The sequence below is a fragment of the Theropithecus gelada genome, chromosome 7a (assembly GCF_003255815.1).
Source record: "Theropithecus gelada isolate Dixy chromosome 7a, Tgel_1.0, whole genome shotgun sequence".
Taxonomy (NCBI): domain Eukaryota; kingdom Metazoa; phylum Chordata; class Mammalia; order Primates; family Cercopithecidae; genus Theropithecus; species Theropithecus gelada.
Window position 1 is genome coordinate 46,318,521 of NC_037674.1, and position 26,846 is coordinate 46,345,366.

At 36.0% G+C, this 26,846-nt stretch overlaps 1 protein-coding gene across 3 annotated transcripts in view; it reads right to left on the reverse strand.

Annotated features, from left to right (window-relative positions):
- Positions 1-2,151: 2,151 nt before the first annotated feature.
- The window catches only part of UACA (uveal autoantigen with coiled-coil domains and ankyrin repeats), a 102,760-nt gene continuing 78,065 nt past the window's right edge, over positions 2,152-26,846 (reverse strand). For 2 of the 3 annotated variants that reach the window (XM_025390420.1, XM_025390421.1), the window contains exons 10-19: positions 24,986-25,054; positions 23,612-23,719; positions 22,615-22,647; positions 21,983-22,081; positions 17,467-17,503; positions 16,521-16,573; positions 12,232-14,970; positions 10,102-10,254; positions 7,691-7,756; positions 2,152-4,730 (exon numbers count right to left, since the gene is read on the reverse strand). In XM_025390420.1, the coding sequence (XP_025246205.1) occupies positions 4,659-4,730; positions 7,691-7,756; positions 10,102-10,254; positions 12,232-14,970; positions 16,521-16,573; positions 17,467-17,503; positions 21,983-22,081; positions 22,615-22,647; positions 23,612-23,719; positions 24,986-25,054 (3,429 nt within the window). In that variant the 3' untranslated portion in view covers positions 2,152-4,658. The remainder of the gene's footprint in view (positions 4,731-7,690; positions 7,757-10,101; positions 10,255-12,231; positions 14,971-16,520; positions 16,574-17,466; positions 17,504-21,982; positions 22,082-22,614; positions 22,648-23,611; positions 23,720-24,985; positions 25,055-26,846) is intronic. The other variant, XM_025390423.1, reaches the window with a different exon arrangement.

Consider the following 26,846-nt stretch of genomic DNA (forward strand, 5'->3'; position numbering starts at 1 on the left):
ACTTTTAAAATGGGCTTCACCATATTCTTCTAGCCGGTAAGCAAGCTACTTTATGATGCATAAAACTAATTATTATAAGACTGAATCTGTTTGGTAGCTGTTCACAATGTAGAAAATCACACTTTTTCATGGCCTATTTTCTTTTAAAATGTGTGCCCCTTTCCCATCCTTAATGGGTTCTGTATATGTAAAATAAATACTCTTCGCAGCAGGACCCTGGCTTGGGGGCCTTAAAACCCAATAAAAGAGTCCTGTAGTTTAATGGTCCTTAAATGCTCAACATCTTTTTCACTTAATGTAAAATCCATCTGATCTAATAGCTGTGACTGAATTATAGATATATAATTTTTTTCTATTAAATGTTAATCTTCTGACTTGGCAGAGCAATAGACGCTCTAAATTATTAAGAAGGCAATAACCTCTCTAAACTCTTTCCAGAATTCAGAATATTCCCATGACTGCTATCTTGAAAAAAACTGAAAACTTGCTTAAAATATAAAAGTCAGGCCAGGCATGGTGACTCATGCCTGTAATCCCAGCACTTTGGGAGGCTGAGGTGGGTGGATCAACTGAGGTCAGGAGTTCGAGACCAGCCTGACCAACATAGTGAAATCCCCATCTCTACTAAAAATACAAAATTAGCCAGGCATGGTGGTGCATGCCTGTAATCCCAGCTACTTGGGAGGCTGAGGCAGGGGAATCACTTGAACCCTGGAGGCGGAAATTGCAGTGAGATGAGCCTGAACCACTTTAGCCTATGCAACAAGAGTGGAAAAAAAAAATCAGGCGTATTAAGTATGATTTGATGCCAAATATCAATTATAACGGGCATTGTTTTTATTGATGTCTCTTCCATTATTTTAACTGAATGGAATATATATATACATATAAATTAGACTGAATTATATATATATATGAACTGGAGAAGCAACCCTCACAAGTCTTGCTCTTTTTCATTTACATATGACATTTTTGTAACCTTCTCTTTTTGGTTGAATTCATTCATCACCGATGTTTGTTCATGCAGGCATAAATAATGAAAATGCCTCTAATATATAAGTGATGTCACATGCCCAATTATGCTGAACACAAGCACCCTCACTGCCCAGGGAGTCTGTTGGAATGCCACTGCTGATACAGCTTGATCTTTAAAAAAAAAAAAAAAAAATCTGTACATTCATTACTCACTTGAGCCCAAAGGTCAATATATTAATAATCAGAAACTATGTAAGAAGCAGGTTAATATTTACCTGGAGAGGCTGGTCTAAATAGTCCTGTTTCAAATAGCTAAGACCAAAACATGGGGAAGAACTGAATTTCCAGCAACAGTCTCAGGTTCAGTTTCCAGTTTAGCTGGGAACAACACTGAATGAAATGACAGTTGAAATGTCTATACTAACTTTCATTTTGTATTTTGTGCACAATCTATTTTATGGTGCAAATTCTGCCTTTACTCATCTAGTGCTTTTTATCCTCCCTCTGAACTTATTCATAAAACTTATGGGCCAGGGGTAAGATCTAGGTCAGCCACATCTTCCACGTTCATCACAGGCATTCTCTTTCAACCCGTATTTTGGTGCCAGAGGTGCTACCATTACTTTGGTGCACAGAACCAACAAGAAGAGAAAAGATCACAAGGTTGCAGAATCCAGTGATGAGGAAAACAGAGGCAATAAGAAGTAACTGTCTTCTATCATGGTGAAGCAGATGTCAAAAGAAGCTTGTAACCACTGCTAAGGTCCCGCACTCCTGCAAGCAGGCACTGACGTATCTAGTCACCATGAACACCAAAAATTAACTTGAAACTCTTCCCTTTTTTACTTTGAAACAAGTCGGTCAAAGACATGAACATTCAGGTAGGGTAACAAGCACATGTGCGAGAACAGTTTTTAGGTGCTAGTCAGAGGAAAGCTGGTAACACTGGAGAAAAAAAATGCTCATGTTCTGAAGCTGCAAGATTTTTAAAGCAGCAATGAGCCAATGCATTTATAGAAGAGTAGAAAATTGTAAACTATAAAATTTGGTTGGGGTCAAGAGAAAAGGTTCAACTAAAAAACCATAAAAAAGACAGAGCTAAATTCATCTGGAATTCTGGAACAATGCTGATATAGTTAAGTGATTATAGTCACCATAATATTAAAATTTAAGATGTTCAATGCACGAATATTTGATTTTATTTCAATAGACAATTATTTATAACACTGACCCTCTATCAAAAAGAATATGCTTTTCTGATGGGGAAGTGACCAAAAAAAAAAAATCTACACAGAACAAGAGTAATAAAGCTTTCAAGTAAGGATTGCACTCCAATAGGAATTGAGTGATTCTCTGAGAGAGCACTCATGACATCTTACACAACATCACTCTTCTTTCCTCTTGGCCAAATGTTCAGGTCTCATAGTCTTTCTGAACACGGAATGGCAGTGGCCAGCATTGTCCATTACCTATGTTCCACTTGTTTACTAATTAAAAAGCTTTAGTTTTCAGTGTTGTAAATGCAATTTCTACTTTCAATATCAAAAGGTGAGTGAATGAGACAAGATTAGTTGAAGGAGGTACTTGATATTTTACTTCAGAGCGCTGAAGGAAAATGGGTATTCTCATTTGTACTCTGGAGCCCATCGTTTCCCACTCCCAATGCCCTCACAGACAGTAAATAAACTAGTTTAACTTGCAAATCTTTTCACAAGGATGTTCAAAACAATATTCTAGAGAAAACTTTATTAATGGTTGAAAACAAAATAAAATACACATAATGTTCCCTTCCCATCTCTAATGTGGAAAATAAAACACTTAACATAAATATTCAGTTTAAACTTTGCTCTATTGTAGAGCTTTTATTTTATTTATTTTATTTTATTTTGAGATGGAATCTCGCTATTGCTCAAGCTGGAGTGCAGTGGCGTGATCTTGGCTCACCGCAACCTCCGCCAACCGCGTTCAAGCGATTCTCCCGTCTCAGCCTCCCAAGTACCTGGGAATACAGGCGTCCGCCACCATGCCGAGTTAATTTTTGTAGTTTTAATAGAGACAGGGTTTCACCATATTGGTCAGGTGGTCTGAACTCCTGACCTCAGGTGATCTACTTGCCTTGGCCTCCCAAAGGATTCTACAGGCATAAGCCACTACCCCTGGCAACTTTTTAAATTTTTTTTTTTATTGAAATAGGTGGCCCAAAACTTGTGAAACAGAACTCATGCTGAAGGACAACATTAAACATAATAATTAAAGAAACAGATATTGCTTATGTAAACCATATAAAGAATTAAAAATAAATCCCATTCTGACTTTCAATGTTGTTTCAACACTGAAAAAATATGATGACTTATTCTTTGGTATGAGAAGTCATTTTGATGGTACTTTTACCCTATTAAAAAAAATAGGATTACAAAATCTGGTTCAGGATGTTCAAAGATTATTGCTAAGGCAAATTTTGCAATTTGAGAAAACCTAACTGCAATGATCCATTTATTCAGTTATTTGTTAATACTCAAATTAGTAATTTTCACTCCGAATGGTAAATAAAATGTTAATAAAAAATAACAAGGCATATAAACTTTCCCTAATGAGATGCAGTAAATAAAAATGGTTGGTTACTTCAGAGTATTTACTATAAACATGTCCACTTATGTTATTTTATTGCTATCTATATACTCTTTCCGTTTACTGTATTACTGCACTTGTCTCTAAAACTTCGAAAATCTGTTATCTAAAATCAATTCTCTAATGCTAATTTTGCAGGAAAACTGTATTTCACATTATTAATCTCATTAATATAACTTTCCTATAAATAAGCATGAAACATTTGGAGGATGCATATATAATGAGTGCTTGGTTACTATAGTAGCAAATGTCAAACTAATTGCTAAAAAAAAGTCTAAAGGTTTTGACACTTTGAAAAATCTAGTGTATCATTTATCACTATTCACTAATACTATGGCAAGAATAGTCACCACAAGTAAAAATTAAGATACTGTTGTAGAGATTGAGGCAATTTTATTATAAATTCCTAATATATTCCACCCCTGCCTGTTCTTAATCTAACTGTAATTTAGCACCACAAACCATTTATGAAAATTAATTTATTTTAAAAGGCATAAAAGTTATTAGTGTAAAAAGAAAAAATACCTATGACTACAAAAAAGGCCAAAGACACTAATGAAGTTACCTCAATAAAGATACTGTAATATGTAACTTGGCCAGCCAAGTTATAACACATTCCTCGCAACTGTATGTCTCAAGGTTCTGAGGATCTGAAAGGTTTTTTGATCCACCTAAAAGTGGCCACCAACCAAATTAATTTCTCTGAAAGACATCTTTAAGAAATTATTTCAGCCTAACCTCGCTTCGTATGGACTCACTCAGATGGCTCATGTTTTATTAGGGACTCGAAGGTTTAAAAATATGTAGTCAATCCAGGGCGAAGTGTTATGTTGTTTGCCTATTTGTAAAATTAACACATACAGAAAATAAGATTCAAACTGATATTGAAAAAGACTAATATATTCATCTAATTTTTTAAAAAAACCTACCAATGGAACAAAATATATTTTATTTTAATTATACCAGCACAGTAAGGCCCAGAAAGACCATGGAGTTGCACAAAGAATGTTCAGCACCAGCAAGATAAAACAGATACTGGCCGTCAGCGCTAACTGCTAGCACACAAGCCCCTGCCGCATTTGTATGATCTGGAGCAGAGCCTCCTGAACATCTTCATCCATGTGACCCTTCGGAGAAAGAAGAAAGAGGAACATTATTTTATGTAATCTTTGTTTACATAAGAATTCTAAAGACAAAGCTTTTACAAAGCATAACTAGTCATTGACTCATCAAATGCTAAATCCTCACCATTGTGATATCTAAAGGAAAAGGGGGTACAGCCCTATCATGAAAATAAAGTCAATTAATAAGGAGTGCACGGCTGGGTGTGGTGGCTCATGCCTGCAATCCCAACACTTTGGGAGGCCGAGATGGGTGGATCATTTGAGGTCAGGAGTTTGAGACCAGCCTGGCCAACATGGCGAAATTCTGTCTCTAGTAAAAATACAAAAATAAGCCAGTTGTGGTGGCACACATCTGTAATCCCAGCTATTCGGGAGGCTGAGACAGGAGAATCACTTGAACCTGGGAGGCGGAGGTTGCAGTGAACCGAGATCGTGGCACTGCACTCCAGCCTGAGTGACAGGGTGAGATCCCATCTAAAAAAAAAAAGACTAGTGCACACCAGTTGCTCTAACATCCATTATCATAAAACATATGGATAAACCTCCCTCTTTCTCTTTTTTAATAACAGCCTTGAATGATAGAGCAATGTAAACTACAAGGAAATCTGTTGTTGCTGCTGAGGATTTTTTTTTTTTTTTTAAATTAGAAAACTAACTGATGGCCGAACACGGTGGCTCACACCTGCAATCTCAGCACTTTGGGAGGCCAAGGTGCGAGGATCACTTGAGGCCAGGAGTTTAAGACCAGCCTAGACAATACAGTGAGACTCCATCTCAAAAACTTAAAAAAAAAAAAAATTTAGCTGGGTGTGGTGGCATGCGCCTGTAGTCCCAGCTACTTGGGAGGTTGAGGGAGGATGATCACTTGAGCCCAGGAGTTGAGGCTGTATGAGTTATGACTGTGCCACTGCACTCCAGCCTGGATGACAGAGCAAGACTCTATCTCCTAAAAAAATTTAAAATTTAAGTAGTTGATTTTAAAAACCCATATTTACGTTTTTACATAAATAGGTTCATATATATTATTTTATAACTTGCTTTTTTATGTAGTGTCATAAAAATCTTTCCCTTGAGCTACCCAATTATTTTAAGTTATTGTATAATATCCACTGCATGGATATATTACATTTCTTTACCCATTCCCCTAATGATGGACATTTAAGGTATTTCCAATCTTAATGGAAAGATTACTAGAGAAGAAATTGCTGGGTCAAAAAGCAGTCTCAATTTTTAATTCTGTTAAGTACTACAAAATTTCCCTCTATAGAGATTATAACAATCTGTACTACCATCAATGGAGTAAAAATGCCCATTTCCAATACACTCTGGCTAACACGATAGACTATAATCTTGTGTAATATTTCCAGTTCCAATATGTTCTTATTCATTTGCATCTCCCCCATTACTGATGAAACAAAGTTATCTTTTTTACATGCATGTTCACCATTTATATTTTTAAAACATACTTTAAACTTCAAATGATGGCATGAGTTGATTAAATGCAGCTCAATATGGTGGGCCTATTACAATACTGCATCCCCTCCCAACACACATGTACGTTTTTTTTCCTGGAGTACCTGAATAGGTTTCAGCACAACACTTCCTATTAATATGAAAAGTTTTGCTTTCAAAATCTGTTTCTATAACAGCAGGATGTTTACATTTCAAACATTAGCCATAGTTGACTGAACTGAATTTCTTAGTTAACTTTATGATGCCAGAAGGCAAGACTATTTCTGATGCCAATTGCTTTTGTTATGTTTCATTAGGACACAGCAGAAAATAATTTCAAATTCTGGAAGTGCATATTATACAAAGTGGAAAGGCTTGTTAGTTTGCTATATTTTTCATTAAGAGCAAGCTCTTCCTCTCACGGCCAATACTAGTGAGTTTCTCAGCCTCTCTAACACAGATTTTCTACTATTTCCCCACTTGAACTTCCTATTCCCTGTCCCTCAATAATCTTCTCTAATAATTGCAATAAACTTTAAAATTCTAGTTTATCTCTGATTTGCTCAAAAGAGTAGCTAAGATACCTTGTTCTATCATATCATTCATTCTTTTTCATTGGTTTCCCCTCCATCTCCTATAGAAATGGCAGGTCTATTGATTTTAAGAACTTGATATCATAAAGTATCTTTCATTATTTTATCTAGTTCTCTGTTTAAAATTGATTTTTTTTTAAATCTTTCCCTTCTTTTTTTTTTTGCCTTGTTTTTACAGTGTGGCCTAACATACTTCAAATTCAAATAATTCCCATGATCTCTGTCATTCTAAAATTTGTTTCTTTTAGTACATTTTCTTCCTGAAAAAAATCTATGCTGAGAATTTTGGGGATGCTGCTCATGGTGTTTCTACAGGAAATTAAGTATAGTATCCTTTATATGTTAATCATTTCTTAGTATTTTAACAATAACTTTCTCAGTACACCCCTAAAAAAAGGGAATTGATAATATTATTCCTTAATTATTCCTTGGCTTTACCAAGCCAAGTTAAGGCTTGGTAAATAATTATCACCAATTCTCTCTTAACAAATCATTTTGTCTTTAATTACTACAGTCCTATACACATAACACCCTGCTTGTTACTTTTGTACTTTTCTAGTATTCAAAGCCATTCCCACTCTCCTCTTAGATGACAGCCACGTGTGGATGTCAAGGCACTGTCTCCAGCTAGCAACACCATTAACGTGTGCTACCATCACATGTTACCAAACTGTCTATAAACTGAGTGACAAGCAGATGGAGACAACACTAAATTTAAGATGTTGTGTTGCCATATAGCTTTGTAAATTTTTCTGGGAGATCCACAAACCGTGATTAAAAGAAACATAATTATTTTTAAATAAGCATATGGGGTGCAGCTACTTTAAACATCAATTACTTTCACATAAATTTATTTGAAAATAAAAAAATTATTATCTCTAAAGCAATATTCTTTCCAAAGGAGAAGTAGTTCTTTACCTGTGCAGCACTAAGAAGGTGTGTTCGATAAATTGCAATTACTTCTTGATGCTGTCTGTCAGCATCCTAGAAATGTGGAAAGATGGGCAGATGTGAATATCAGCATTGACATTTCCAAACTTTGGACAATGCTCAGGCTTCATGCTACAAAACTATTATTATTATTAAAGTGCTCCTGCTATTTCTAACAACAAACTACCTTGGACCTACCAGATGCAGAATTCCAAAACATAACAATAGAAACTTCTCTAATGAATGTGTGGCTAATGACAGTAATGCTACTTTCCCTAAGTAACATGAAATTATTGCTTTAGTTCACATCTAGTGCCATGACCTTCTGCAGACACTTATCACATGTTTGGATTATTGCAAATGCTTCCTATCCTGTCTTACTATCTCCACACCGTATTCCCTATCATGCCTCTGAGACTAAGGTACCTCTTTCCTCACATCACTTTTGGCTCAAAAACCTTGAGTGACACTTCTTTACATACATGAGAGAATCCAAATTCATCAGTTTGGTTCTCAATGACTTCCACAGTTTGGCTTCAAACATTGGCTCTCAAATACAGCAGTCCCCTCTTATTGGCAGTTTTGCGATCAGCGGTTTCACTTTCTCTATTTCAGTTGCCCATGGTATAGTACAATAAGATATTGTGAGATATAGAGACCACATTCACATAACTTTTATTACAACATGTTGTTATAATTGTTCTACTTTATTATGCTATTGTTATTAATCTCTTACTGTGCCCAATTTATAAATTAAACTTTATCACAGGTATTTATATATGGGGGGAAAACATAGCTTAGATAAGGGTTCAGCAGGTCCTATCCATGGTTTCAGGCATCCACTGGGGGTCTTGGAACACAGCCTCAGTTGGTAAGAGGGGGACTACTCTACAGGCAGGCCTTTCAGTGCCCTCTGGCCATGCCACTTGTATTCTGTCTCCACGCTTTATAGCATATACAGGGTTCAGCAGGTCCTATCCATGATTTCAGGTATCCACTGGGAGTCTTGGAACATACCCTCAGTGGAGAAGAGGGGGACTACTCTACAGGCAGGCCTTTTACTGCCCACTGGCCATGTCACTTGTATTCCATCTCCATGCTTTTTTTACACTATTTTCTTTGGATGCAAGAGCCTCTACTTTCCTTTCACACACCAAAATAGCATCTACTTTACAAGTTGAAGCCAGGTACTCCCTTCTTTAAAACTAGCTTCCACCACACCACTAAGCTTTCCTTCCTGGAAACTCCCATCACTTAGAATCTGCATTCTCAATTCTATATTTGACATCTCTCCTCTTGTCATTTTACAAATCTGTATTTTGCCTCCCTAACTACCCAGAATTCCTTGGGGACAGGAATGGCACACTTTCTTTATCCCTGCTTAGCACAGTGTCATGAAGATAATAAACAATAAACAAATATTTCTAATTACTAAAGGGACACTATACTCTTTGGATAAGATCCAAATTCACAATTTACCATCCTTAATCTATAGGCCTACAGTGTTAAAAAGTAAACACTACAAAAAACCTTTCTTCTCTTAAAAAATAAACAATTCTACGAAATAGGGAAACATCAACAACAATTTACATGTGATTGGGCCATTTTACTTAGCATTTCGTGTGTATTAGTGCATAATTAAAAGCATAGTCCCAGATACTCAGGAAACTGAGGCAGCAGGATCACTTGAGCCCAGGAGATCAGCCTATAGCAAGACCCCATTGGAGATGAGCCTAAGCAACATAGCAAGACTCCATCTTTAAAAAAAAATGTAAACAAACAAGTAATCAGTTATTATTGTTTTGTGGATGAGAAAACCAAGAGTTAAAAGGAATGTTCCTTGCTACTTCCTTGTAAGTGGCAGGACTGAGACCAGACCTTCCAACTTTAGCTTCTAAATCCAGGCATTTATTCTTCTATGTAAGGTATAAAACCATAGGAATGCCTCTTTATTCACAAAGATAAAAGATTATTTTAAAACCTCCTTTAGTTTAGTGGACCAATATTTTAGAGAGTACACTGCAATGAGAAAGATGCTGGATTTGGAGTCAGCCAGTTCCACATTTATACCCCAGCTGAATGACCCCAGGCATCAAATATTTTATTCTTTGTTTCCTTAAGAATTAAATGGAGGGAATAAACCTGCTTTGTGAGATTGTGATGAAGATAAAGTTTATAGATAAAGTATGTAAAATGTTTAATATGGTGCCTGCTGTACAGTAGGCATCAAATAAGTATTATTACACCACCAGTATAGGTAACTTCTCGTATATAAAAACAATTACATTCTTGGATCCAAACACAGCTACAGATCACTTTAATTTCTAAATTAGCCTTACAAACCAACTACAGGGAACCAGCACATATTCACGCAAAGCCCCATGTGCCTGGTTACTCACAGCCAGCTGTTGCTCCAGAGATTTCACTTGGTGCTGCAGAGTGTCAATCAGCTGGCTCTGCCTCTTGGTAGGGTTCCCACTTGTGTAGGTGAGTTGGGAAAGGCCATTGAGTGCTTGTTTTAGTCTTTCCACATCATTAAGCAGTTCAGTTATCTTAAAAAAAAAGTTGTGGGAGAAACATATTATTTACTTATTCATGTACAATGAACATCTTTGTACATAAATCATTCCTTTTTGGAGACACAAGCTTTATCTTTATACACCAGAAAATTGAGGTATGAATATTGCCAAGATTGTTATCAACGGTGCATATAATATGTAATTTATAATTAAATCCCTCTCCAGAAATTCTTTACAAAAGCAATACCAGATTACAATAAATATTACATATATCCTAAGATGTGAGTATAAACATAGTCTTCTTACTTTTAGATTATAAGTATCTATGAAGGCACATGAACTATCTTCCAGGTAACATATAGAACACAGGAAGGGAAGGGGGATTCCCAGCAACAAAGTGTGAAAAGTAAAAGGGTGTGGCCCATGTAAGTCTAACATATGTTCCTTTTTCCTTTCAAGAGTTGTATTATTTAAGACTACTTTGTTGTCGAGAAGAAAAAAAAAAGGAGGCTGTTTATAGGAATAGGAAGTGCCTAGAAATATAGCATTTTCTCCCCTGCTTTAAAGTCAGACAGAGTCGACTTGTATGAGCTTGACTAATTTCCTTTACTTTGCTGAGCCTTAGATGCCACATTGATGAAAGGTGGACAATCTTTCAGAGTTAAAAAAATCAGGTTGGGCACAGTGGCTCACACCTATAATCCTAACACTTTGGGACGCTAAGGCAGGAAGATTGTTTAAACTCAGGAATTCAAGACCAGCCTGGGCAATATAGCAAGACTCCATCTCCTCCCCTGCAACATTTTTTATTGAAAAATAATAATAGACAAAAAAACAAAGAAAATCAAATGCAATTATATGCACATGCTCAATAAATGGCAACAAGTAGATATTAATAATTAGCTCTTATAATTTATAAGTATATTTACTTATACTTAAGTATAATAATATATTTAAATTTATAAGTATATTTATATAGTAATATATATTACTATATATATTCATAGCTACCTTCTGAACAAGCTTAGAGCATTTAAATTCTCAATCACAGAGATGGTGTGCCAGAGGATAGTGTGTACAAATACTTTCCAATGGGGAGGGCAGTCTGTGTCTGTGTTTACTCCACTGTATCCCCAGCACATGATATGTAGAAGGCATTTAATCATTACATGTTGAATGGATAAAACTGCAGTCAGTCTTTGTATGTCATCTCCATAGTAAAAACTTTATAAATACCAGTGTCAAAAATATTGTTGAGTACCTGTCTGTAAATTGTACCATGAGAATTAAAAATAAGATGGAAAGTTAAGTTATAAACCCTGCTCATAAAAACTGAGCAGATCAACTACATAATTCTAACAAGGTAATATACATGTTTTAAAGGGATGGCAAAGCCACAAAAAAACATGTATCTTAGAGGAGGAACTGTTTACCATAGACTAGATTGGACAGTGAGGGCTTTAGGAAGGAGGATAACATGTTAATGAATGTATAGGATTCAACTCAGGAGAAAGGAGGGAAAGGACATTCTGGGTGAGGGAACTAGTCTGTAGAAAGACATGAGCAACAGAACATAAAATGAATTGGAGGGCTCAGTTTACTACTATGGGTGAGTGCCAAGATCAACTCTGGATGCTCCCCAGTGTTCTTGGTTTCTTGCAGCCCAGAATGAGAGCTTCCCCACCACCCTCTTCCCCACCTTTCACATGCCACAAACCCACTGGCTTTTGACTCTTCATCTGTGAGACAAGTGAGCCTTAAGTCTCCCCATCATTCCTCATTCTTGGCTAGAACAGCTAAACAAACAGAAGGAAAAATGCTTCTGATTTTTGTTTGCATTACTTCACTTTTTTTCAATTCGGAATTTTTGCACACAAGTTGCCAAACTGGAAAGGGTGTATCTAATGGTCACTTTGTTACTACCTGTGTCTACTTTCCTGTGAGATTTTGTGGTAAAGAGTGCTGCTCTGGGTTTCCAACACATAGTCATGCAGACTACTTTGTACCTACCTTATTATCTTTTGCTTCTATTTGTTTAGCAGATTCTTGTATTCTTCTTTGCAACTCTGTGATTGTTGTTAAGGACTTATCACATCGTTCCTTCTGATCCTTGATTTCTTGCTCAATGCTGAAATGCAGTAATTCCTTCTCATCTTTTGCAGATATTTCCTTCTTCTTGGCATGTAAAACTTCCTCACATACTTCCTCATACTTTCTATTCAGATTGGCCAATTTTTCATTTAAGCTGGAAATCTGTGTCTCCAAATCACTTTTTGTTGCTTTATATTTAGACAAATCAACTACTTCTCTAGTCTCTAATTTTTTTAATGCTTGTTTAGTATTCTGAACCTCAGACTGAAGTTTGGAGACTTCTTCCATTTTGTTTTGGCTTTCTTCTTCCTTTTCTCTCAAGCTAGCTTTTATGATTCCAACTTCTTTCTCAAATGCTTCTTTAATCTGCAAATGCTCTGCCAGGGGTACAGAAGAGTTCTTTTGATTCTCCAACAACTGATGCAGTTTGGTCACTGTCTGCTGCTCTTTCTCGTAACACCTTTGCATATTCTTCAATTCTTCCTTTAGATTTTCAATTGTGCCATTAAGAGATTTTTTCAGAGCTTCAACCTGTTCCAATGGAACATGTTGTTTTTGCAAAAGATTTTGCACTGCAAGTATCTCAGAGGTCTGTTTGGCATTTTCTTCTACTAGCTTCTCCTTCACATTCTTTATTTCTGCATATTTCTGTGACAAGTCTTTTAACTGTTTGTTTAGCTCGTCTGTTTTTCTGCTTAATGCTCTTTCCATTTCATGAGACTTCTCAATGAGAACTGTCTTATCCCTCAAATCTTTCTGAAGGGTAAAAATCTCCTTCTTTAACCTATCATTCTCTTGCTTGTTTTTCTTGACTTCTTCTTCACTGACACTATACTTCTGTGTCTGCTCTGATAACTGGTCTTTTAGTTCTTTCTCTGTTGCTTTAAATTTTCTCTCGCACTCCTCAAAGCTGACAATTGGGGCATATTTTACCTTAATGCATTCTTGTATTGTGTCGAGCTCCTTCTTCTGGGCTTTAATTTCGGCATGCAGTGTCACAATCTCTTCTTGGCCTTTTCTGTAGTTGGCCAGTATTTCAGCATTACTATCTTGCACCTTTCTCATGCTCTGACTTAGCGAGCTCATCTTTGCCTCGTGCTCTGCCAGGCTGATGTACTCAGCTTTTATTTGGTTCTGAGTGTTTTCCAGGTTTCTTTTTAGTATTTCATTCTTATCTTTTATTTTTACAAATTCCTGATTTATATCTTCAAACTTTTTCTTCACATCTAATAATTCCTTGTTAGTTTTAGCTAACGTGTTATTCAGTGTCATTTTAATCTCTTCATGGGTTTTAACTGGCACATACTCATTACTCATTATCTTCTTCAAGTTACTGTTTTCAGATGTGAGAGCGTGTATTTTCTCCTGGTCTTCACCACATTTTTTCTTAAGTTCAGACAATTGTTTCTTAAGTTCAACAATATTGGATTTCAGAGCTGTTACCTCTTTTTCATGTTTCTCAGGAGGTACAAACACCGTTTCTAGGCGGTTCACATCCTTACTTAAGCTGTCATTTTCCAGTAGTAATTTCTCCATTTCCAGCTTCTTTTCTGTGTATTTTTTTGTTACATCTAAAACCTTTCTATTAAGATCATCAATAATTGCATCATGTGACTTTTTCATGTCTTCACTTACTTTTAAAGGAACATAATGATTTTTCATTTCAATTGTTAAGTTATGTGCTTGCTCCTTGAGGAGCTTATTATCCAGATAAACTTTTTCAATTTCCTTTTGTAGTGTCTGATTTTTCAATGTTAACTCAGTGATCTTCTTCCCAAGTTCTCCTGATTTCTGTTCTAATCTGCTCTTAACCTGTTCATGTTCCTCTAGTTTGATGTGCTGAGCAAGCTTGGCCTTAACATTCTCAAGTTCTCTCTTTAACTGTCTAATTTCACTAAGGGATTTTTCATGTTCTCTTTCCATTTCTACTAATTTTTTTGCTTTCTCATTCACTTCATTTGATAATGAGCTCTTCATGTTTTCAAATTTTTCGGCTGGAATGGAAAGGGCCAACTTTGCTAACAATTCTTTTGCCTGGCCTTCCATCTCTTTGACCTTTCTTCCTTTCTTCTCTCGCTCCATTTCACACATACTAAGTTCCTTCTGTAATCGCTTATTTTCTTCTATCAGCTTGCCTTCATCCCTCTTAAACTCTTCCACTATCATCTCATTTTGTTTGATTTGGTTTCTTAATTTCCCCACTTCTGCTGAAGCACCTTCATATTTTGCTTTCATGTCTTTCAACTGATCCTTCAGTTCCTCGGTTAGTCTGTGATTCCCTGAGGCTGCTTCACTTGTTAAGTGTTCTTTAAGGGCAAGAAAATGGGTCTGCATTTGTTTAACTTTACCTTCTGACTCATACATCCTCTTCTGCACATCTTTTAATGCATCTTCTAATTGCTTTATCTGTTCATCTGAATCCTCCTTGACCCTTTCACATTCTAATGCTAAAGCTTTGCATTCTGCCACTTTGTGTGCCAGTTCATTTTGGAGCTTCAGTCGGTCTTGTTTTGCTGACTCACAGAAAGTTCGCATTGCTTCTAACTCTTTCTTTAAAATTTCATTTTCGGAGTATGATGTTTGACTGGGTAAAGATAGCTCCAGAGGTCTTAACATAGATCTGCTTTGCATATGGGCTGGTATACCTGGGGAAGTACACTGAAAAGAAAAAAACAAAAAGATATCAATCACAAAAGTCTAAATGAGACATTTACTATACTTATTTGCCAAACTTAGAGAAAGTTTGCACATCATCAGGAGTCAAAGTGTTATCAGACTAGGTAGTAAGATGAAAAAAAAACATAATGCTGATTTTTGTAGTAAGAAAACAGTTCTGGATATGATTTCCTTAATACATTCACAACATTTTCAGACCTCTGTTCACGTAAGTCTATTTCTGGCAGAACAAGGGAAAACGGTCATGGCTACTGGGTGCTATTTTGTCTTTCCCCTTTCATAACACCTACCCCTACCCACACATGCATATCACCAACTTTATCAAAACGTATTTATTATTTATATGTTTTATGGCACATAATGTGCTTAGAACTTCAAATTCTGAAGCAAACCATCATAACCTTGAATGAAAACAAGTATTGTCATTTTAAATGTGCAGATAATTTCATAGAATTATAGATTTAACTTCTAATAAGATTTTTGACTTCTGTGTACTTTCACTGTTAAAACAACAGAATATTCTCTAAATTATAAAAATACCACCAAAATAAACCCAGCTAGTTATCAGAGTTGTCAAGAGAATGATTGGTCACGGCCAGCACCAGGGAAAGAGTCTCCCAATAGATAGAAAACACCTGGAGCTGGTGACAGCCGCTTCCGGATAAGATCTCTGGAGCTGGGTGAGCAGGCTCAAGCAAGCACACTAAGAGGCAAAATGGTGGATGTATGACCTTCTTCCAAGGGCATTTGACTGGTAAAGGAAAACAGCCCCTAGAGAGCATGTGCACAACCTTAGTAAAGGCACTACATATGTGGACCCTCCTAAGTGCTGACAGGCCACTACGCATGCAGACAGCCTGCCCCCAAAAGAAGAATCAAGGGAGGAGAAATGCAAACCCAAAACCAAGCCAGTGTATAAAAATCCCAAGCCAAGGGCTGAACAAGAGCACTGGGATCTCTCAAGCCACCCACTTGGCCTTCTTCCAAGTGTACTTTGCTTCCTTTTGTTCCTGCTCTAACACTTTTTAATAAATTCGCTCCTGCCCTAAAACTTCCCTTGGTCTCTCCCTCTGCCTTAAACCTACTTCTGCCCCTCAGCCAAATCCTTTCCACTGAGGAGGCAAGGATAGAGCTTGCTGCAGATCCCTACAGATTTACTGTTAGTTAAATCTGAACTGCCTTTCCCCTGGATCAAGAGGGAAAAAAAAATTAACTTTGAATTATTCATATCTGTCCTCCCCTTTATATGGGCAAATATGAAGAGTTAACTGACCACTGTTAATGAACAGAAACTTAGCATCAAATGCAATGAAACTGCAATTCAAATCTCTTATTATAACCACTATCATCAAAAACACTCTAGAGGGCACCAGAAACAGCAATATCTGTTTTTATTAAACTCAAGAAAGCAGGACCAACCTGTCTTTGATAATGAAAACCTCACTCTATTACAATGCTACTTTCTCCTCTTTATAAAGGCACAGAAATTTTCTTTAAATGTTTTTTAAAATTTAAAAAAAAACAGTTATTACCTGTGAGTCTGCCATATACATCTGACCTTGTTTAAGAAGCATATCTTCTTTTCCTAAATAAATCCATATAAATGACATTTTAACTTAAATATCCATATTAAAGTAGGCTAAACATTAATTTGATGTTATTTCCTTTATTATTCAAATAAAAGAGAAGCAAGAGGTACAACACAAAAGTATCCTCATTCTAAAATACCCCCTTTTTCCCCTTATTATTTCTATAAACAGAAGTACCTACAATCTACTGAACAATAGATACTAGGTTAGTTTTTATTTTTTTCTTATTTTTTTTCTATGCTCTCTTTCAGCAGAATCACTAAGATTTCAGAAACATCGAAGACTGTCAAACTAGGCTACATGATAATAAAACATATCTTATAATCAAAACAAAAATGATATTCTTTCAAATTTATAGCATAAATATTACTGTTGTACGAGAGGATAGTTTAATAGTCACTAGGAAACAAACAAAAACAGATTTTCTACAGAAATTGTTTATTGCAGAATAAAAAAGATTAATTATGTAGAGTCTAAAAATAATTCATAAATGTTTATTGAACATGTAATTTTAAAATGCCTACTTGCATTGAGACTGATTTCTCCAAATTAGAAAACTGTGTTTATGTTCTTCCCATAAAAAAATGAAGCCTAAATATCACAAGACGAATGTCTATGTCTACTAATCAACAAGGCAAATTTGGTAATTCATACAATATACAATTTTAAAATACAGGTAGCTAAGGAGAATCAGAGCCTCAGCAATTATCAGAATATGTTAGAAGTTACAATAGTCATCTTAATGTCTTCCTAGTTACATGTGTTGATGAAGTTTAGCAGCAGGAATATCTTGTACAGTTATTTCTGTATAGTTAAACAAGTAAGAATAAACATTCTTCTTTGCTTGAACTAGGTGAACTGTAATGATAATCCATACTTTTATACTTACGGTTACTGAAATGACTTCCTGATCCTAAATGATCACTCTGAAATCAGAAGCATAAAACATTTTAGGGTGAATGCTGCCTCATTTTGTTAAATTCTGTATCTGTTTTAGCTCTAAATGATGCAGTCATTAAAACTACATTTTTGACATTCCTGTTTCTCCAGAGCATTATTCTACTCAAACCCACAAAAAGAAACACTAGCAACACTTAGAGAGATCAGGTGGGAATAAAGTACTTCACTAAGCATTTTAATAAAAGCAGTCAAGTGTTTTAAGGAAAAACTTCATTGCTCAAAAGAAAAAAAAAAAAGTAAGCCCTAAATGAACTGAAAACAACTTTCAAAAACTACTGTTTGCTACTGCTTTACCTCAAAAGGAAGGAAGTGGCCACATTCATGTCAATAACTCATTTTACTTTACCATTGTAGGAAGCAGAAACCCTACCTCATTGACTAAGAAATATCGACATAACCTCTTCTTCCAGAGTTTATAAAATACCAAGTACTTGGAAAGTAAAACGAGACAGAGAGCAGGAAATGAAACTGAGGCAGAGACCTACACATAGTAATAAATCCATCAATCCATTAGTTAGGAAATAATAGAGAAACTCCAGATACAGTGAATCAAAATATACTGGGTTGCTCCTTTTCCCAAGTAAGCCCAATACAAAGAATCTAATATATAAATTAAAATGTTACACTTCAAGAGTAAGAATAGGCCAGGTGCAGTGGCTTACACCTGTAATCCCAGCACTTTGGAAGACTGAGACAGGTAGATCACTTGAGCCCAGGAGTTTGAGACCAGCCTAGGCAATGTGGCAAGACCCCATCTCTACAAAAAAATACAAAAACGAGCCAGGCGCGGTGGTTCATTCCTGTAATCCCAGCACTTCGGGAGGCTGAGGCGAGTGGATTGCCTGAGGTCAGGAGCTCAAGACCAGCCTGGCCAACATAGTGAAACCCTGTCTCTAATAAAAATACAAAAAATTAGCTGGACATGGTGGTGGGCACCTGTAATCCCAGCTACTAGGGAGGCTGAGCCAGGAGAACTGCTTGAATCTGGGAGGCGGAGGCTGCAGTGAGCCGAGATAGTGCCATTGCACTCCAGCCTGGGCAACAAGAGTGAAACTTCAATCAATCAATCAATCAATAACACACACAGAAACATTAGCTGGGCAGGGTAACCCAAGTTACTCAGGAGGCTGAGGTGGAAGCACCACCTGAGCCCGGGGAGGTCAAGGCTACAGTGAGTGGTGATCACACCACTGCACTCCAGCCTGGGTAAGAGAGTGAGACCCTGTCTCAAACACAAAACAAAACTAAACTAAACAAAAACCCCAGAGTGAAATGAAGAGTAAGGACAGGCAGATGCAGTTCATATTTGTGTATTTAGGTGTATCAGTCCTAATAGCTACATACCAAACTCTGAAGTAGTCGACCATGATAAAACAGTCCACAATTCCATGACTAAATTAATGCCACCTCCTTTAATCATTAGTGCCCCCACGGTATGAAAAAATACCTATAGGCTTAGTTAAGCTCTTTGTTCTATGGAATATTTAATACTAAAGTTTACAATAACTCCTAAATGGCCTCATACATGCATAAGGGGGTGCTATGCACATAAGGAGTTCAAAAAACTTAATTTGGTCTTATTACCTTTATTACTCAAATGAAAACAAACATAAAAGTTGTAACATAAAATCAGCCTCATTCTAAACTATCCATTTTCTCCATATTTTTATACATACAAGGGAAATAGCTACATGTTAAGTTATTACACATAACTCATACCAGTAATTCTTTTAACAGTTAAGGTTTTTTAAGCATGTGAGATAATACAGCAGTAGATATTCAATGTTTGTAGTAAGTGATGAATTCTCAGTAGTTTGTTGTTGTTTTGTTTGTTTGTTTTGAGACAGGGTCTCACTTTGTCGCCCAAGCTGGAGTGCAGAGGCACAATCTCAGCTCACTGCAGCCTCCACCTCCTGGATTCAAGTCATTCTCCTTCCTCAGCCACCCAAGTAGCTGGGATTACAGGCATGCACCACCTCGCCCACCTCATTTTTGTGTTTTTAGTAGAGACAGGATTTCACCATGTTGCCCAGGCTGGTCTCGAACACCTGAGCTCAAGTGATCCACTTGCCTTAGCCTCCCAAAGTGTTGAGATTACAGGCTGAGATACCATGTCCAGGCAAATTCTTAGTAGTTTTTAAGGGTTGCTGTTATAAATACTAGGTCATGTATAAAGTGGGACCTGTAATTTTCTGTTTGAAAGTAAAAAATCATTGCTAGCATAAATATTCATCACAATGAGTATGTAGTGACTGAGGAAAATGTCCCCATCATACTGAATGGGAACAGTTACAAAACAAGATGTACAATATGATCCCACCTGTTGAATGAGTATATAACACACAAATTATGTACAAGTGTCTGAAAGGATTTCAGTCAGGTGCTAGCAGAGTTAAGATTATAAGTGTCTTTTGCATGTGCTTTCAGTTTAAATATATTTTCTTATTTTTCTGAAGTAAATATGTATTTTTATAAGAAAAATGTTACTTTTATGACTACGGTAAGTTATAGACTTCACAATTAAGACAGATAGTTTGTGTAAAGCTACAGAAAAACACCTTTGTTTTCTTCCCCTTGAGACAGAGTCTCACTCTGTCACCCAGGCTGGAGTGCAGTGGCGTGATCTCACTCATTGCAACCTCTGCCTCCCGGATTCAAGCGATTCTCCTGCTTCAGCCTTCTGGGTAGCTGGTATTACAGGAATGTGCCACCACGCCCTGCTAATTTTTGTATTTTTAGTAAAGATGGAGTTTCGCCATGTTGGCCAGGCTGGTTTCGAACTCCTGACCTTAAGTGACCCACCCACCGTGGCCTCCCAAAAGTGCTGGGATTACAGGTGTGAGATGCTGCGCCTGGCCTACATCTTACACTTAAGACCTGCAGAAAAGCTAGCTCCTAGAAGAAATACATACATAAATAATACCCAAGTTATAGGTGTCAAACTTTGATTAATACTTAAAAGGCCCTGTATATACTCCTAAATTTTCTCATTCAAGTAATTCTAAGTGTAAAACTAGTATTGTAGTTAAAAGCACAAAGGAGTCAGATGCTTGAATTCAAATCCTGACTCTGTCACTTACTATTTGTGAAACCCCTCATGGGTAAACCCTGTGCCTCAACCTCCTTATCTGTGAAGTCAGGTAATAGTAAAACTTATCACATAGAGTTCTTTTTTCATGCACGTCAAGAATGCAAAGTACATTGGTCAGTGCTATTAAAATATTAGCAATCATCAGTTTCACAATTAACCTAAAAAAGAGTCTTCAAATGTGAAGACAGAAGCCACTATAGCTAGATCATTTTTTGGTTTATAAAATGGTGTTTCTAAATAATCTTGAAAATTCAGTCACATAAATATGTACACATATTAAATGTGTATAATACAATGAATTTTTGCATATGCATACCTTTTGTAATTATACACAACCCAGATTAAGATATAAAATATTTCCAGGACCCCAGAAGTTTCTTCACACACCTTACTCGTAACCCCAACCAAAGGGTGGCCTCTATTCTAATCTCTAACATCATAGATTAGTTGTATCTGCTTTTGAACCTCATAAAAATAGAATCATTCAGTATGTACTCTTCATGTCTGATTTCTCTCTTGCAACATTGTCTGTGAGATTCATATATGTTTTAAAATTATTTTTCATAATGCACACATAGTTCTTTATTTACAAAGAAAAATATTATTTTTGCTATGCTCTGAATGTCTGCCAAGATGTGTTGAAACTTAATTCCCACTGTGGTATTATGAGGTAGGGCCTTTTGGAAACTGATCAAGTCATGAGGGCTTCACTTAGGCCCCTTTTTGCCCTTTCGCCTTCTGCCAGGAGAAGATGTAGCAAAAGGCCCTCACCAGACACGAACGCCAGATCCTTGATCTTGGACTTTCCAGCCTCCAGAACTGTGAGAAATTAATTTGTTCTTTACAAATTTTCTGTATTTTGTTAGAGCAGCACAAATGGACTAAGACACTTTTTTAGTGTACTTTGGGGCTGCATTCACCAACAAAGATAAAAGATTCATGCTGAATCAGCTACCTTCAGTGATGCCCAGTGATGACTCCTTTCTGAGATAATCCTGGACATATCACTGTTCATTTTTATGAATGCTTTTTATTATCATTATACTCACTGCAAATTTACAGGTAGAAATATGATGTTTTAAAAAGGTAAGGATGGACAATGAAGAGAAACTAGAATGATACTAAATGTCGATTACATGCTAGTCAATTTAAATGATCTTAACCTTTATAACTATGTGGAGAAAGAGACAATCACCCCAGTTTTGCCAAACAGGCAACAGGTTCGAAGACTTTAAATAAGCAGCCCAAGGTCACACTATAAATAAAGAGATTTATAATTCAAATTCAAGTCTGCTGCCAAGCCCCTTACCATTACCCATTATGAGTTATAGGAAATAATTTAACCTTTCTATACCTCAAAATATTTAAACCTATTTTTCAGAGCCTCAATAGTCCTTAAGCTTTCTTCATGTTGCTTTTCTTTGGCTGCCAAAAGGGACTTCAGCTTTTCTCTCTGAAATGAAACAGAATAAATAGAGTAAAATAACTCTGTGCTTGGAATTGGGTTAAAAATGTGTTTTAGAAAACATGAACTGGAATTACATTAAGGACTGGAGTTAATGAATTCTCCAACCTGGTGAACTCTACTAGTAGAGTTGATAATTTCTACAAATATACTAATGAAACATACAATATCTATAAACAAAATCATAAAAAATTCAAATCTCTGTTTTCAATCTTAATGTTTTCAGACATTTCTTTATGTTTAGAATTTTACATTATTTTCAGGACAAGTTTCACAGAAAGTAAGACTTTCAGAAGCAATAACAACAAAATGCCTACAATAACCTATGCCACTATATTCAAAACAACCTTTTATAGTCATGTGTAGATTTTGAATTTCCCTTTAATAACCAGAAATAGAATCCTGGTCTGTATCTCAATTCAGGACTTAAAGCTACTATAGCATCTATAATTGAAGATGCTACTATAGCATCTTCAATTCCTAAAACAATTTTAATGGCTTAAAATAAAATGTCATCCTACCTCGCTTTCCAGATCATCAGCAACCATAACTTCCTAAATTTAAAAAGAAGACAAAATATTTTCATTCTTAAAAGCTTATTTTAAAAGGCATGAACTTGGCAAAGATCTTTTAAAAAGACTGGCACATGTCTTTAAGACTGGGGCCAAGGATATGAGAAGAAGATAATGTACTACCAATTCTGTTGTATGAGTTGTCTTTTATTCTTCTCACTATCCAGGTTCAGAAGCACTTTTGATTCTCTTGAGAATCTATCAACCAACAAGTCCTACTTGTTCTTTGCCTTCATATCTCCTGTCTACTCTTTTCTCTCCAATCCCATGGCCCTAACTATAGTTCAGCCTTTTGCTTTTGCATATGTTCAATTTTAGGAAAATCTAACATAGATAGCAAGATATTAAAGTGATACAGAAAATTAGAATCAGAAGGACACAGCTGTACCAATCACGCAGTTACTTCTTACTTTTGAAATGCAAATATCACATAAGATTTCACCTGTGATAAGTCCTGTACATAATAAAATGTATATTTAAAGAGTGAACTGATTGTACTAGATTTCATATATATTCTGCTTTCCCTCTAAAAAAATGATTCATGGATATTTCTTGTATTTCCAATTTTTTTATACAACAAGGAATATATTACAGGTCACTGTTTCTGTGATTTTGTTCACCACAGTGTTCTCTGGAACACCCTCTGATTCCCCCTTACTTCCTTCAAAATTCAACAGAAGTACCGTCTCCCACAGGAAGTGCCCCCCTCAGAAGCTGCAGCCCACAATGATCTCTCCTCACTTTCCTGAACATTCTTTACACTGTCCTTACTTGTTTGCTTATGCTACTTTAAATGTAAAATTTCATGTAAAAAGCCTGGTCCCCAGTAAGATTTAACTCCTCTGAAATGCAATGAGCTAATTTTACCTTAAACAATCATTAACAATTTGCTATTGATGATGTAGTAAGACAGTTTTTTGATTTTTTATTATGCAGATTTATTTACCTCATTCAGCTGTAACTGTAAACCGTTGACTTTATCCAAAAGTATTCGTTGTTCTTGCTGAATTTTTCTCAACCTCTCTTTCAAATCTTCATTTTCAATCTCCAAATCCTTAAATAATAAAGACAACAAGGTGCCAGGCCAATCTTAAAAGAGCAAATTCTTAAAGAAGAAATTTTTTAAAAAGCAGTTCACTGTCATACAGGTACATACGCATGTAAAACACTAAGTACAAAGATACAATAATTTCAATGATATGCCAAGGATTTAAAATCTACAGATCAAAAATAAAATAGAAAATTACTATCCTATAATAGCTAATAAATACAAGTATATACTACAAGAGGGCAAATCATCATAATTCCAATAAAGAAAAAATAAAAAGCATCCAGACACAGAAAAGAGCAAAAGAATATGCCATTTTAACTTTTGCTTAAGACCTCCCAAATTTATGAGACTCTTCTAATGTTTTTGTTGAACTTATCATCGTTTTCAGTGCTCTGGTAAAAGATAAAGGCTCGGATTTAAGGACATAGTTCATTTTCTTACACTACATATGAAACTAAGAAAACCCAAATAAAATGTTTTTATTATTTTGAAAACAGCTATTCAATTTATCATTTAACAGTGTTTCAGTCATAAAATTAATTATGGGTCCTTCCTCTAAAATAATCCTCATAATATTATTTGGAAACTTTGACCAATATAAAAGCTAAAAAGTACTGTGTGGTTAGTTTAACAAAATTATTTTTCTCAATCAAAATAGAAAATACTTCAAGAAAAAAATCAGATTTAACTTACATTAATGATCATCATTTTTAACAGTATAATTTTCCAAAACAAACACAAATGTATGGTTTATATCACAAAACAGATATATTTAAATCAAATAGTTACATAAAGTTGCTTTTTCTAATGTATATTAAAACAATACTTTCTACACCATACTTCTAGTGTTATATAATTAAATTTTATAATACTGGACTCAAACATTGATAACAAAAGTCAATTCTTTAAGACAAGATTAGGCAGCTGGGCACGGTGACTCACACCTGTAATCCCAACACTTTGGGACGCTGAGGCGGGTGGATCACCTGAGGTCAGGTGTTCGAGACCAGCCTGGCCAACATGGTGAAACCTATCTCTACTAAAAATACAAAAATCAGCCAGGCATGGTGGCACATGCCTGTAATCCCAGCTACTAGAAGGGCTGAGGCAGGAGGATCACTTGAACCTGGGACTCACAAACAACGTTAACGAGTTCCCTTTCTGCCCCGCTCATTTCACCCACTCTCTTGTTTCCTCTCTTCTCTCTCAATCCCACTACAAATACTGGAATTGTTTTTAAAGGAAGATACCACAGTTTTTTCTTTTTACCTGAATATTTTGATGCTCCCTCTGATGTGACTTCACATTTACTTCATCTTGCATGTGTGTCAAATTTCGCTTTGGTAAAACATAAGAAAACACGGGTCAGCAAGTGTGAGAATACAGAAAAGTATATTTTCCTCAATTGGCAATACACCAGGTTAGTGATTTTCAGTTTATCCAACATTAGCTGCACATAACACAAGGTGGCAGTGTTTCTATTTTAAAACCCCAAAATGTAAAGGACCTTTAAGATTATATTTTAAATAAATCAAGTATAATTTATTTAAAAATACTAAATAACAAATTTTAAAATATGATTAAGGATTTATTTTAACTAAAGTCACAAAATTTTAAAAAGAAGAATTTGCAATAAACTCATAACAAAAGTTGGGCTATAAAGCACTGCATTGCCAACTACTCCTAAAAGAACTCAATTTAAAAAAAAAAAAAGGAGGAGGAAGGGGAAGTCACATAAATTTTGAAAGACAATATGGAAATTATTTACTTCTCTGAGCACCACCAAAATAAAATATCAAGAGGTATGGTAAGGAAGAGACAGACAGTCCCTCTGACCTGAGCAATATAAAAAGGTCTCGAAATAACTTGGTTGGGTATATGTTGTTTTTGTAACTTACTGCTTTGAAACTTTATTCCAGCTTAGAGATTTGCTTTAACAAAAACACAACATAATCATTAAACAAGAGAACAAATAACTCCCCTATTAAAAAAACCAAAATGATCTTTAAATCTCCACAATAACTAATGTAGAAAGCTATTTCCTTCTTCCTAATTAGTTTTAAAAAAAAAACTACTGCTTTAATTCTTCGAGATAATTTTCTCATGTTTTGTATTATTTGTTTACCTTTGTTTGAACAAGTTTTTAAACTATCATTCAAATGAGTTTGGATCTAGAACCAGAGGAACAAGTCCCATTTGAAAAATATTCTATGTCCACAATTTGGTCCTAACTATGTTTCCAGCCTCATTCCTTCTACCAAAGGACTGTTCTTCAAGTGGAATCTGACATCTTCTCACAGCTCACCACTTTCATTCCCAGTCTTCACTTCAGAATCCTCACCCACTGCCTCCACTATACCTTAACTCAGACATATTAAGTCAACCCCATCCTTTAATTAAAATCCATCTTTCTGACAAACCTTGTTATTAGCACACTAAAAGAACCTCTCTTGCACCTCTGGCTCCACTTAGCAGCGATCTGATCACATGCACCACTGATTAGGGGGCACACGTCCTGCCTTCTGCCATCTGGTAGTTACTGGTGGGTACATATCCAAAGTCCTTATCATACAAGGTCCTTCTTAATCTAGCACTTTGTTACTTTAGCAGCCTCTTCTGCTCCCTCCACGATGGGCACATCACTCCTGTCACACTTGTCTGCTGCTGCTCCATGAACATGTCTAACCTGCTCCCTCATCAGGGGCTGGGCACCTGCCCTTCCCTCAGCCTGTAAGGCTTCTCCCACAGACCTCCACCCACTCCCTCTTCATCCTTTAATTCTGTTTTGTTTTGCTTCATAGCATCTGCTATGATACTAAATATTCCTTTGCTTATTGTTCATCTCTCACTAAGCTAGGAACTCCATAAGGGCAGAGACTTCGGACACTACAATATTTCCAGCACTTAGAACAGTAGTTGGCACGTTGTAGATGTTCAACAGATATCTGTGAAAAATTGAGTGAGTCTTACATTTGCAACTGTACTGTAGGCTTCTTGATAACAGAGATTACATGTGCCTTAGTATTTAAAAAAAATCCTATTTACAGCATATATTTAGTAAGTATATTCAATAAATGATAGAAACACAGTAATTAGGAGCAGTGTGTCTTTCTGTTCCTAGTAGAATACT